The sequence below is a fragment of the Scyliorhinus canicula genome, chromosome 8, assembly GCF_902713615.1.
Source record: "Scyliorhinus canicula chromosome 8, sScyCan1.1, whole genome shotgun sequence".
Lineage (NCBI taxonomy): Eukaryota > Metazoa > Chordata > Chondrichthyes > Carcharhiniformes > Scyliorhinidae > Scyliorhinus > Scyliorhinus canicula.
Genome location: NC_052153.1, coordinates 190,818,352 through 190,832,243, shown reverse-complemented (window position 1 = coordinate 190,832,243; position 13,892 = coordinate 190,818,352). Strand labels below are relative to the sequence as shown.

Genomic DNA, 13,892 nt, shown 5'->3' with positions numbered 1-13,892 from the left:
CTGGCTCTCCGAAGGACAATCCAATCAGTCCCATTCTATACCGTAGACCCGCAGTACCTCAAGTCCCCATCCAGTTTCCTTTTGAAATCATTAATCATCTCTCCACCCCCCTAGTAAGCAGCGTGTTCCGGGTCATTAACACCCAGTGTGTACAAAAGATTCTCCAATTGAGTACTTTTAGTGCACTGAGTGTGTGAAGTGGAAATACAGGAGTCAATTTGCACACAGCAAGCCCCACACATTCAACAATATAGCGACCGGGGAATCTGTCCTAGTGATGAAATATTGTCTAGGGGACCAGGAATAACACTCCTGCGTTTCTTCCGAATCACGTTGTCCGACCTTTCCCATCCACCTGGGCAGACAGGTGGGGACTCCAGTTTAACCCCTCATTCAGGAGGCAGGGGGTGGAATACTTCGGGGAAAGCGGTGTCCAGCCCTGCTGGCCTTTCTCACCATACACTCCGGCACATAGAAAGGAAATGCTGGTGGGGGGTCCCAGACAGAGCCCGCCCCGCTGGCAGTGTCGACTTTCCAGGTGGCCCCGACCCCCAGCAATAACATGTGAAATATAAAACCCGCCCCTCCACGGAACAGGAGTACCCCCCCCTCCTCCACCATGGAGCTCCTAGAACAAGCACCCCCCCCCCCCCAACCTCTCCCCACCCAAGCACTACCAGGGCCATGTACCTTTCCCCCGCCCCCCCCCTCCCCAGGGGTTATACCTACCTGTATGCCCCCTGGTGTGGTCTCTTTGTCCGGTTCACATTGCTCCAGACATGTTGTATACCGTGCTGATGGGACATCATGTCGGTGAGGGGGGAATATCCTGACGTGGGTGGGAGGGGTACGACACAGCGTGGAAGCCCGCTGATGCAATGATAATGTGTTTAAGTGAGATTCTCGACCTTCCTGGGTGGGAACATCATTATGTCAATGACGGGGAGTGAGGATGATGGTGTCAGCATGGTAGCACAGTGGTTAGCACAGTTGCTTCACAGCTCCTGAGTCCCAGGTTCAATTCCCGGCTTGGGTCACTGTCTGTGCGGAGTCTGCACGTTCTCCCCGTGTGTGCGTGGGTTTCTTCCGGGTGCTGAGGTTTCCTCCCACAGCCCAAAGACGTGCAGGTTAGGTGGATTGGCCGTGATAAATTGCCCCTTAGTGTCCAAAAAGGTTAGGTTACGGGGATCCAACGGCTCTCGCAATTGAGCCATGGCTGATAGTGAAGCTCTGTGCTCAGATTAAACCCAACGGGCTAATGCACGAGTACCCTCGCTAAATCTTACTCTCAAACTGTTAATCACTGGTGAAGGCGATGGTTCCTTTGGTGGGGAAATGCAGCAAGCCTTTGATCTGGGGAGGAAGTGGCTTAGTGGTATTGTGGTAAACCAGAAACCCAGGGTAATGCTCTGGCGACCCAGGTTCGAATCCTGCCTACTGCAGAATAATAAAAATCTGGAATTAAAAGTCTAATGATGATCATGAAACAATTGTCGTAAAAAACCATCTGGTTCACTAATGTCCTTTAGGGAAGGGAATCGGTCGTCCTTAGCTGGGTCTGGCCTACATGTGACTCCAGGCCCACAGCGATGTGGTTGACTCTGAAATAGCCGAGCAGACGTTCAGCTTGTCATCGGGGCCCACATCCTTACGGAGCAGCATCATAAAGTTTGAAAGTGCTGGAAAATTCTTGTGGTGACGCTGAAATGGACAGAAGCATTGTCAATGAAATTCAATGTGGAGAAGTGTGAAGCGATGCACTTTGAGAGAATTGACATGGACAGTCAGCATACTATAAATAGCATGATTTTGAAACGTGTAAATGAACAGAGGAACCTTGGTGTCCATTTACACTGATCCTGGAAGGTGGCAGAGCAAATTGATACGGTGTTTGTTGGCTTGATAAATGGAAGAATAAAGAAAATAAATAATTTGCTGAAACTTCGCTGGTTGGACCACAGCGACAGCATTGTGGTCAATCCTGGGCACCATGCTTCCAGGGAAGATGTAAAAGTCTTGGAGAGGGTGTTTACCAGGGAAGAGGGGCTCCAGTATTAAGGAGAGGTTGGAAAACTTAGGGCTGTGGAAAGTCATTGAGTATATTCAAGGTAGAGAGTGATAGATTTCTAGATATTGAAGATATCTGTTTAGCACACTGGGCTAAATCGCTGGCTTTGAAAGCAGACCAAGACAAGCCAGCAGCACGGTTCAATTCCCGTAACAGCCTCCCCGAACAGGCGCCGGAATGTGGCGACTAGGGGCTTTTCACAGTAACTTCATTTGAAGTCTACTTGTGACAATAAGCGATTTTCATTTCATTTCATTCGGATATCAATATATGAGGATAGTGTGGAGGAACTGGGGTTGAGGTAGAAGATGACCCATGATCTCGAGAGGTGAATAGTGGAACTGGCTCGAGTGTTTTCTATTTCTTAGAGAGGGTGAAGAGGTGCCTTGATAGAGGCTTTTAAGATGTAGAGGGAGTGCAGTGAAGGCTTATCAGAATGAATCTTGGGATGGCAGGGGCTGACATATCGAGAGAGATTGAGTCGGTTCGGATTGTATTCGCTGGAGTTCAGAAGAATGAGGGGGATCTCATGGAAACCTCTAAAATTCTAACAGGACTGGACAGGGTAGATGCAGGAATGATGCTCCCAATGGTGGGGAGTACAAAAGTAAGGGTCACTGTCTGAGGATACGGACTGACATGAGGAGAAATCGCTTCACCCAGAGAGTGGAGAGCCTCTGCAATTTGCAACCACAGAAAGTAGTTGAAGCCGAAACATTGTAAGTGGGACAAAGTCCCAGAGCACTGTGGCGGGCCTCTTCAATTCATTATTAATTTTAAAACTAAGGCGGCACGGTGGCGCGGTGGTTAGCACTGAGGACCCGGGTTCGATCCTGACTCCGGGTTCGATCCCAGCCCCGGGTCACTGTCCGTGTGGAGTTTGCACATTCTCCCCGTGCCTGCGTGGGTCTCACCCCCACAACCCAAAGATGTGCAGGGTAGGTGGATTGGCCACACTAAATTGCTTCTTAATTGGAAAATAATAATTGGGTACTCTAAATTTATAAAGAAACAATTTTTTTTTAACGAGACTTGATAGATTGGTAGATCTTCGCAGGCATTTTCTGCCGAGGTGGGCGGGCCATGCTAGAAAATCTCCCCACCGCCGCCAGCCACCTCGAGGCTGAAAATCCAGCCCCGAATTTCAGGCCTGTGTCATTTCTGCTCCATCAGGAAGCCATGTGGCATCTTGTGTCAAGAAAATAGGCGATGCTCCATCATCTCCATTTGCTGGACACGTTGATCCATTTAAAATACATCCATATCCAGACGTACGAATAACAGAGACCTGGGCTGGATTTTTCGCTGTCGGAATGCTCCATTTTGCCAGCAGCACGGGGGCTTTGCGACGGCGTGGGGCTGCCCCACAGTGGGAAACCCCATTGACCAGCTGGTGCAATGGAGCATCCCGCCGGCGGGGTGAAACAGAAATGTGGCGCGGCGGAGAATCCAACCCCTGGTTCAAACAAGGACAGGTTTAGGGACTCAACATTACTGTGTCTATAGGAGGAATGGGACATGGAGAGAGAGAGGGAGGAGGAAGCATTGATCAAACCTCACTGTCATAACGTAGGAAATCTGGCAGCCAATCTGTGCATAAAATTCCCATAATCAGCGAGGACCAGATAATGTTTCAATGATGTTGACTGAGGGATAAATGTTGCCAGGCTGCCAGATAGAACTCTTGGGAATGTAAGAACAGGAGGCGGTTATTTCACCCCTTGAACTTGTTCCATCATTCATGCTGGCATGGTGGCACAGTGGTTAGCACTGGTGCCTTACAGCTCCAGGGACCCAGGTTCGATTCCCGGCTTGGGTCACTGTCTGTGCGGAGTCTGCACGTTCTCCCCGTGTCTGCGTGGGTTTCCTCCGGGTGCTCCGCTTTCCTCCCACAGTCCAAAGGTGTGCAGGTTTGGTGGATTGGCCATGCTAAATTGCCCCTTAGTGTCCAAAAGGTTAGGTGGGGGTTACAGGGATAGGGTGGAGGAGTGGGCTTAAGTAAGGTGTTCTGCTGTAGATACACAAGGGGTTAATGTAAGTACACATAGACTAGCTAGACACTAGAGGGAGCACCAGAGACATGACACACAGACATTCAACCAATAGGTCAGTAAGATAGGACACGACCAATGGGCATTCACGATACACACAGAGGTGACACTACCACAGGGGGGCATTACACCAACCCATATATAAAGGACACAGCACACATGATCTTCCTCTTTCCATTAGTGACACTCAGTGACTACAGACACAGGGTTGATTCAATATCACACCCACCACGTGGATTGTAGCAGACTGGTTCGTCAGTCTGAGTAGCTATAGAAGGATTAACAGTAGAGTCGAATCCAAGTAGGAGAATTGTTAATAGTTTAATAAATGTGTTAAAGCTATCTCCAAGTCTGAACCTTCCTTTGTCAGAGTGCACATCAAGGAAGCAGCTTATGCTAAGTCAAGAGCATAACAAGACAGGCTGATGCACACTTGATGGGCCAAATGGCCTCCTTCTGCACTGTAAATTCTATGATCTGGGTTCAATTCAAGCCTCGGGTGACTGTCTGTGTGGAGTCTGCACGTTCTCCCCGTGTGTGCGTGGGTTTCCTCCGGGTGCTCCGGTTTCCTCCCACAGTCCAAAGATGTGCGGGTTAGGTAGATTGGCCGTGATAAATTGCCCCTTAGTGTCAAAAGGTTACAGGGAAATGGCGGGGGACAGGGCCTAGGTAGGATGCTCTTTCAGAGTGTCGGTGCAGACTTAATGAATTGAATGGCCTCCTTCTGCACTGTAGGGATTCTATGGTTTTCAAGAAGGAGCTAAATATAGAACTTGGGGCTAAAGGGATCAAAGGATATGAGTGGAAAGCGGGAACAGGCTTTGAGTTGGTCGATCAGCCATGATCATAATGAATGATGGAGCAGGTTCGAAGGGCAAAATGGTCTCCTCCTGTTCCTACTTTTTGATGTTACTAAGATAACGAGAGGTTTTAATTTAGTAAATCAGGAAAAACTATTCCCTTTGCACAGGTGGCACAGTGGTTAGCACTGCTGCCTCACAGCACCAGGCACCCAGGTTCGATTGCGGCCTTGGATGACTGTGTGGAGTCTGCACATTCTCCCCGTGGCTGCGTGGGTTTCCTCCGGATGCTCCGGTTTCCTCCCACAGTCCATAGATGTGCAGGTTAGGTGGATTGGCCACGGTCAACGCGCAGGTTTACTGGGATAGGGCGAGGGAGTGGTCCCAGGTAGGGTGCTCTTTCAGAGTCGGTGCAGACTCGATGGGCCAAATGGCCACCTTCTGCACTGGAGGAATTCTATGGATTTGGCAAGTTGGTCAATAACTCAGAGATTTAAAATTATTGAGAGGTGAGGAGGATTGGGATCTGAAATACTCTCGCTGAGAAGATAATGTGGAGATGCCGGCGTTGTACTGGGGTGGGCCCAGCAAGAAGTCTTACAACACCAGGTTAAAGTCCAACAGGTTTGTTTCAAACACGAGCTTTTGGAGCACTGCTCCTTCCTCAAGTCCAACAAACATGTTGGACTTTAACCTGGTGTTGTAAGACTTCTTACTGTGCTGAAAAGATGGTGAGAGTTGATTCCATAAATAATTTAAAAGGCAGATACTTACGGTACTTAAGAATTATGGTGAAAAGAGAGGTGGGTGGCGGTATTGGGATAGTACAGGTACAGGGGGCTGAATTACCTTGTTCAGTCCTATTATTTCTATGATTCTATGAGGTGTACCACTGGACTTCTTCAGATCGTTAATACTGAAGACCTGGACTCAATTAGTTTGGTTGAACTGATGGAATGGTTAAAGCACAGAAGGAGCTCATTCGGCCCATCGTGTCTCTGCCTGCTCTCTGCAAGAGTAACTCAGCCGGCCCCACACTCCTACTGCCCTGTAAACATGGCTGGTTTAGCTCGCGATGGCTGGTTTAGCTCGAGATGGCCGGTTTAGCTCACTGAGCTAAATCGCTGGCTTTTAAAGCAGGCCAGCAGCATGGGTCGATTCCCGTACCAGCCCCCCCGGACAGGCGCCGGAATGTGGCGACTAGGGGCTTTTCACAGTAACTTAATTGAAGCCTACTCGTGACAATAAGTGATTTTCATTTTAAGGGGCTGTTTAGCTCACTGGGCTAAATCGCTGGCTTTGAAAGCAGACCAAGGCAGGCCAGCAGCACGGTTCGATTCCTGTAACAGCCTCCCCGGATAGGCGCCGGAATGTGGCGACTAGGGGCTTTTCACAGTAACTTCATTTGAAGCCTACTCGTGACAATAAGTGATTTTCATTTCATTTCATTTCAATTTGCTCCCACCGCACTCTCATCAGCGCATTCCAGATCCTAGCCACCTACTGTAGGACTAAAACCGTTCCTCGTATCAGCTCTGTGTCTTTTGCTATTCGTATTGCATAGGATCCTCTCATTCTCGACCCGTCCATCAACGGGAACAGCTTCTCCCCATCCACACTCTTCAGACATTCAGATCCTTCAAAGTGAAGAGCTGTGCTCCTTCGGTTTGTTTAAAGGTGTGAACATCGTCAGCTTGGATACACGTCCTCATCTTTTTTTTAACATTAGGGTGCCCAATTCATTTTTTTCCCAATTAAGGGGCAATTTAGCATGGCCTATCCACCTACCCTGCATGTCTTTGGGTTGTGGGGGTGAGACCCATGCAAACACGGGGAGAATGTGCAAACTCTACACGGACAGTGACCCAGAGCCAGGATTGAACCCGGGTCCTTGGCGCCGGGAGGCAGCAATGCTAACCACTGCGCCGCCCACAATTCCACATCTTAAATGTTTAGTCCATTCAGGATAAAGGCCTGGACCCTGTGCATTTGGTTTAAGAAGACCTGCATTCAGACAGTTAATTTCAGCTCCAGACTTGTATTCCTCATGGTTATTTGAGGGAATGAATACGAAAAACAGTGGGCTAAACGTCCGTGCAGGTCGAGCATTGTTTTAATTTGAAGCGGCAAAATAAAAACTTTCCCAGGGGGCACACTGAGCGACGAAAACCACATAACTGGTTACGTGCAAAAAAACGCTCAACAGTAAGACAGAACCGAGATCTTTGAGAAATGTGGGTGGGTTGGGAGGGTGATGGTTGCAAGTGGCAGCTTTGAGGTTCGGTACGGCCGAGTATCTTCGATCCTTCAGTTCACAAGATCAAACAAACTCAGTCCTCTTTCAAATTGCCATAAAATCTTTATTTCCAATACCTTAACTCTTCTCACTCACCATGTGACCTTGAACAGGTGGGATAGTGTTTGGGACTTATCACTGGGGTGGGGAGGAAGTGAGAATGGGTGGATAAGGAAGGGGGGAGGGGTGGTGATGCTCACCAAAAACCCCCAAATACCTTACCCCAGTTTTATTGAGCATATGTGTTTGCTATCTATGTGCTAACATCCCTTATAACATTCAGAATCTTGGATCACATAGAAAGTAGGAGCAGGTGTAGGCGATGGACCAACGGCTTGTAAATGGGGTTATTAAGGGTTGATATTTGATGGTCAACATTGATATGGTGGGCCGAAGGGCCTGTTTCTGTGCTGTATGACTCTATGACTGTATTGAGCTTGCACCACCATTCAATATGATCATGGCTGATCCTCTATAGAGGCCACACTCCCACTCTCTCCCCAGAAACTTTGACACTTTTAGAGTCTAGAAATCTATTTCCTTCTGAAATATATTCAGTGACTTGGTCTTCGCAGCTTTCTGCGGTGGAGAATTCCACAGGTTGACCTCTGTCTGAGTGAAGAGATTTCTCCTCATCTCAGTCCTAAATGGCCTACCCTGTATCCTTAGACTGTGACCCCTTGTTCTAGACCCTCCAGTCAGAGGAAACAATATCCCTGTACCAGAGTGTCCAGCCCTGTCCGAATTTTACACATTTCAATTAGATCCCCTCTCGTTCTTCTAAACTCCATTGGGTCCAGTTGACCCAATCTCTCCTCGTATGACAATCCTGCCAGCTCACGAATCAGTCTGGTAAATCTTTGCTGCACTCCCTCTGGCATGTATCGTTTCTTAGCTAAGGAGACCAAAACGGCCGACAATACTCCAGATGTCGTCTCATCAAAGTCCTGTGCAGCTGCAGTAAGAGATCCTCGCTCCTGTACTCAATTCCCCTTGCAAAGAAGGCAAACATACCATTTGCCTTCCTAATTGCTTGCTGTACCTGCAGGCTTGCTTTCAGTAACTGGTGACACCTAGGTCCCTTTGTAAACCTATCACCATGTAAATAAGTGATTTAGCTCACTGGGCTAAATTGCTGGCTTTTAAAGCAGACCAAGCAGGCCAGCAGCACGGTTCGATTCCTGTATCAGCCTCCCCGGACAGGCGCCGGAATGTGGCGACTAGGGGCTTTTCACAGTAACTTCATTGAAGCCAACTCGTGACAATAAGTGTTTTTCATTTCATAATACTCCTCCATTCTGTTTTTCCTACTGAAATGGATAATTTCACACTTATCCGCGTTATACTGTATCTGCTATGTATTTGCCCACTCACTCAACTTGTCTAAATCACCGTGAATCCTCTTTATATCCTCTTCACCACTCATGCTGCTACCTAGATTTGTGTCATCAGCAAACTTGGAAATATTACATTTGGTCCCCACATCCAAATCATTGATGTGTACCAGGGGCTGGTTTAGCTCACCAGGCTAAATCGCTGGCTTTTAAAGCAGACCAAGCAGGCCAGCAGCACGGTTCAATCCTGTACCAGCCTCCTGGGACAGGCGCCGGAATGTGGCGACTAGGGGCTTTTCACAGTAACTTCATTGAAGCCAACTCGTGACAATAAGCGATTTTCATTTTCATAATAGCTGGTCCCCAAGCTCTGAACCCTGTGAAACCTCACCAGTCACTGCCTACCACGTCCTATTCTCCATTTCCCAATATATTACCTCCACCCCAAGTGCTTTAATTTTGCAAACTAACCTCTTATGTGGGACTTTATCGAAAACTTTCTGAAAATCAAATCACATTGTGTTTACATTAATAGCTGAGTGACAAGTGTGTGGAACTAACTCTTGAAGGTTTTTTTTGTATTTATTGTTGACATTAGTGAGATGTTAATAGGGTAGATTTTGACTTGATGCATTAAGGTCTGCAGTGACTTTTAAATATCGTTTGTTTAATCTCGGCGTCCATTCAAGGCAATGGACACATTTGCAAAGTCAAGATGTACCCTTGTCAACAGGAACCCAGGTAACTCAAAATATTCAGCCCGCTCCTCTTCTTTCCATAGGTTCCTGCTTCTGGGTTGCGGTTCTGGACGGGAATGTTGTGGGCATCGTGGCTGCCAGAGGCAACGAGGAGGATAACACGGTGGAGCTCCGTCGCATGTCTGTGGACTTTGACCAGCGAGGGAAGGGCATTGCCAAGGCCCTGGGTCGGAAGGTGCTGGAGTTCGCAGTTCTCAATAACTATTCGGCTGTGGTGCTGGGTACCACTGCTGTCAAGCCGGCCGCCCACAAGCTGTACGAGTCTTTGGGATTCAGATACGTGGGCGTCACTGAACACTACGTGCTCCCGGGGATGAACCACTCAGTCTTGGAGAAAATGTTTTTTCAGCTTCGTTACCACCGCTACCGACTGCTCCTCCGTGAAGAGTAAACGTTTCCCGGCTCACCTCTTACCCATCCCTCACCCCTTCCCCTTACAAACACCAGAGTCAAATGCCCGATGCTTCGTAATACTTTTGATTTTTTTTTTTCTCCCTCGTCCTTTCCACCCTTAATTCCTCATGGCCGATGGGGGTTACGATCGCCCTAGACCTGCTGTCGGATGGTCGTGCCTGTGATCAAGCAACCTGCCCACAGCTAATATTCTTACTGTATGCAGCATGTCTGGCTGGGGTCAACATACAGCACGACCCAAGTTACCCTCAACTAGACCTCCATCAGTCCATCAGTCACACAGTCTGGATGCGGCAACAATTACTGCATTGGCGTAGCTTTTTGGGAGAGAGCATGGATTGATTCGGGGATGGATCATTGCTCACGCGTTTAATGTACTACCTGTGATGATCAGTGGTCAGCACTCTTTCCCACCCTGCCCGCACCCCCCCCCCCCCTCCAAGCTTCTCCCTCCCATGCTTGTGAATCTTAACTCTCTTCCATCGCCAGTGTCACCGTGTCAGCCTTCGAGATCGAATGATGGAGTTTGAGGAGGAAGCACACCCAGCTTTCCCTGCTGCATGCTGAGGAATTGCTGCAACGCCGAGAAGATCACTCCTGGCTGGACTGGGATGGGCCTGGGCCTGGCCTGATTCACTTGTACCCACTTTTTTTAAAAAAGAAAAATTAAGTCGAGGATGTGCTGCATCCTGCCAATCTAGAGAGAGAGAGAGAGAGAGAGAGCAAGAATCAGAGAAAGGTGCATCCAATAACATGACTCTTATTTCCATTGTCTTCACAAACCAGCAAGACTTAGTTATTTGGATGTTCTTGATCCCATGTTGCATACTGTAAAATAAGCATTTAGTTTGATCCTTCTCCTGCGTGACAGTGAGTAAACTGCATGCGTACTCAAGTAGTTATGCTGCCGTTAGGGTTTTTCTTTTGGTTCCTCTTTTCATTTTTACTTTCTGCTTGAGCTGAATGATGTCATTTGAGCTGAACGGAGGTAGGCTGCGATTTCTAGGGAAACGCACCCCCTCCCTCCCCCCTCAACCCTGTTCGCCCACCATATCAATGATAAATGCAGAGTCCAAAAATAGCAAGTAGGGAACCAGGAGAAACGGCTCTTGCAATCAATAAAACAATAATATACAATATTAAAACACAAAATCCATAAGCAAAAAAAAAAAAAATCTTATTATTACTTACTAATAATAGTCGTGATTGGTCTCTGCTGCCTTGCTTAATGTTGCTATGGTAGTTGCTTTAATGACATCAAATGTGACTGGTAGAATGCAGAAGCAATGCAATTGGCATGTGTCTGTACCCTAAGTGTATGTGTACAGTGCTTGCCTGAATAATAAGACAAAGGATATAGCTCCGTAATCATGAAATAAAAACTGTGTATATCTTAAAAAGCATTTTTTTTTTGCATGCTGAATGTCTGTCTTGAATTCTGAACAAGAAAAAAACGAGTAGCTGAATTTTAGTTTTAACAATGGAAATTGTTCTACATATATATATATATATATATAAAAAAAAGAAACTTCTGGAAATGCACTTCAGTTTCTTTCTCAGAGACGCTGATCCTCGATGATTTGTAAAGAACTTTAGTATCAGTACTTTGTAATAGAAATATGTGAGCGTGTGGGTACGTGTGTGTAAGAAAAAAGATACTTTTTCACAAAGTCATTCCTGGTTAAAGGACAAAGATTGGTTGCTTTGTTTATTTTTGTTACGCTGATGTTTTCTGAAAGATGCCGAAATTCGGCACAAGCCGATTTTTCATTTTTAAGAGTAATATTTCATTGGCAATTAATATCTCTTGGCTTTTAATGTACAGTCAAGATGCAGATACCCTGAAGTGGTGAAGATCTCTCACATCAGTCCAAATTATTTTTCGGTCATTTTCTGTACATAGATTGTACCTCGCTGGCGATGGTGGGTTTGCTGCAGTTCTCAAACCGGTGCAATATTGGTCTACATCGGTCCTGCAGCTCTTGTGGACTAAGCACAGATCGAACTCCACGAGTGAAAGGGCTGTTTTATTGTGTGTCGCTCCAAATGGAACCTCGGCGATTTTATTTTTTACTTCCAGATTAATTTTCGTAACAATAGGTTCTTCTGTTTCTCTCCTCAGTCTCTCTGGATCGTGGCCTGGCGGTTAACGAGGCCATATCCAAGGTGGCCACTGGGAGGCGCAAGAGGGTGATCACCGAATGACCTTTGGCGCCTCCCCACGGTGACGCCCGGCCGAGGTCAGGAGATCAAGGTGGCCTCTTGGGGGCAGCGGGTCTCAACCCCGTCATAGCATTAATGTCGAACCATGAGTGTGATACCAGTTTGCTACAGGCGATGGGATCATTATTTTTTGCTACAGAATAAAGTATGTTAATATGTGTAAATATAGGGTTGCTCCATTTAAGAAAATGGACTCTAGTTTAAGTAGAAGTGGATTATTTTTTGGTGTTGCATTGGATAGTGTATTGCTTCCAAGTCGCCCCAAGACACCTTCTTTTTCCATCAGCCAAGTTATTCAATGGATGAGTTACAATTGGATTTGATACGAGAAAGTCAATGGAGCTTGATGAATGTCTAGACTTGGGGCCGTTTCTCACAGTCTGGTCAATTGCCCCAGCTTCCAAATGCTCTGGAGATGTTTCCCAGCAGGTTCAGAGATCTGAAAAAGACACTTAATTCTGAAAGTCGTTCTTTCAGAATTTGGACTTTTGTCTGTTTTTGCCTTTTGCTCACAGCGGTGGGCCACGTAATCGGTTTCAGTGCTTGTCTTAAGACGCGAGCTCTACTACTCAAACCGATAGGTTGGTTTTGAAGGGTTTTAGTGTCTTATTCCGCCAGATGTGCGCCACCATCCTCAGCTCTCCAGATCCAACCGAAGATCTTTTATGTTTGAAGTCTCTTCCCCAACCCCCCTCGGCCAATCACAGTTGGTTCCCTGCTCAGGTGCATTGACAGGTAACCTCCTCTCAGCCTCCTGCCTTGATCTAGCCACCAAGCTGTACAAGGGTGAAGGATTGAGCGAAACAGAAAAGCCTTGAATGAAGAAAGGTTTTAACATGCGTGAGAATACAAAGGGGTTCCGTTACCAATTTCTCCTTCCTCATAATTATATAGAGAAGCAATAAAACTGAATTCTAATAGGCAAGTTTAGCAGCACAGTAATGCATTTATCGTAATGTATATACGTCCCACTTAAGACAGAGATGAGGAGAATCTTTTTCTCTCAGAAGGTCGTGAATCTTTGGAACTCCCTCAAAAGGCAGAGGAAGCAGATTCTTGGGATATTTTTAAGGCAGAGCTGGATAGATTTTTGATGAACAAGGGGGTTTGGAGGGTAGGCAGGAATGTGGGGTTGAGGTTACAATTAAATCAGCCATGATATTATCGAATGGCAGAGCAGACATGACAGGCCCAGTGGCCTACATTCATATAAATAACACCCAAAATAGATTGTGAACATACAGTGCAGAAGGAGGCCATTCGGCCCATCGAGTCTGCACCGACCCACTTAAGCCCTCACTTCCACCCTATCCCCGTAACCCAATATCCTCTCCTAACCTTTTTTGGTCACTAAGGGCAACTTATCATGGTCAATCCACCTAACCTGCACAGCTTTGGACTGTGGGAGGAAACCGGAGCACCCGGAGGAAACCCACACAGACACGGGGAGAACGTGCAGACACCGCACAGTGACCCAGCGGGGAATCTAACTTGGAACACCCTTCCCAACAAAACTGTGTGTGTACCAACACCCCGGATAGCCGGAACTATTCAAAGACAAGTAGGGATGGGCAATGAATGCTGGCTTACATCCCATGAATGAATTAGGAGGAAAATCTCCATATTAGACCAGGGTATGGGAAGAAGACAATCACTGAAGGTCCCAGGTTTTATCACTATCCAACAACCCCTACTATGAAAATGGCTTATTGTCACAAGTAGGCTTCAATGAAGTTACTGTGAAAAGCCCCTAATCGCCACATTCCAGTACCTGTTCGGGGAGGCTGGTACGGGAATCGAACCGTGCTGCTGGCCTGCTTGGTCTGCTTTCAAAGCCAGCGATTTAGCTGCGTGCTACACCAGCCCCTAGTTAGAAGCAAAACAGCTAAATGGGTCTTACTTGTGAAAACCCGACTCTCTAATCAAGTCGGTTATGTTTACTGAGACT

The 13,892-nt window shown here is 47.0% G+C and overlaps 1 protein-coding gene across 1 annotated transcript in view; it reads left to right on the top strand.

Annotated features, from left to right (window-relative positions):
- The window catches only part of nat8l (N-acetyltransferase 8-like), a 110,971-nt gene extending 99,712 nt beyond the window's left edge, over window positions 1-11,259 (top strand). Inside the window, exon 3 of the mRNA XM_038805906.1 lies at window positions 9,331-11,259. Within this exon, the coding sequence (XP_038661834.1) occupies window positions 9,331-9,698 (368 nt within the window). The 3' untranslated portion in view covers window positions 9,699-11,259. The remainder of the gene's footprint in view (window positions 1-9,330) is intronic.
- Window positions 11,260-13,892: the final 2,633 nt, after the last annotated feature.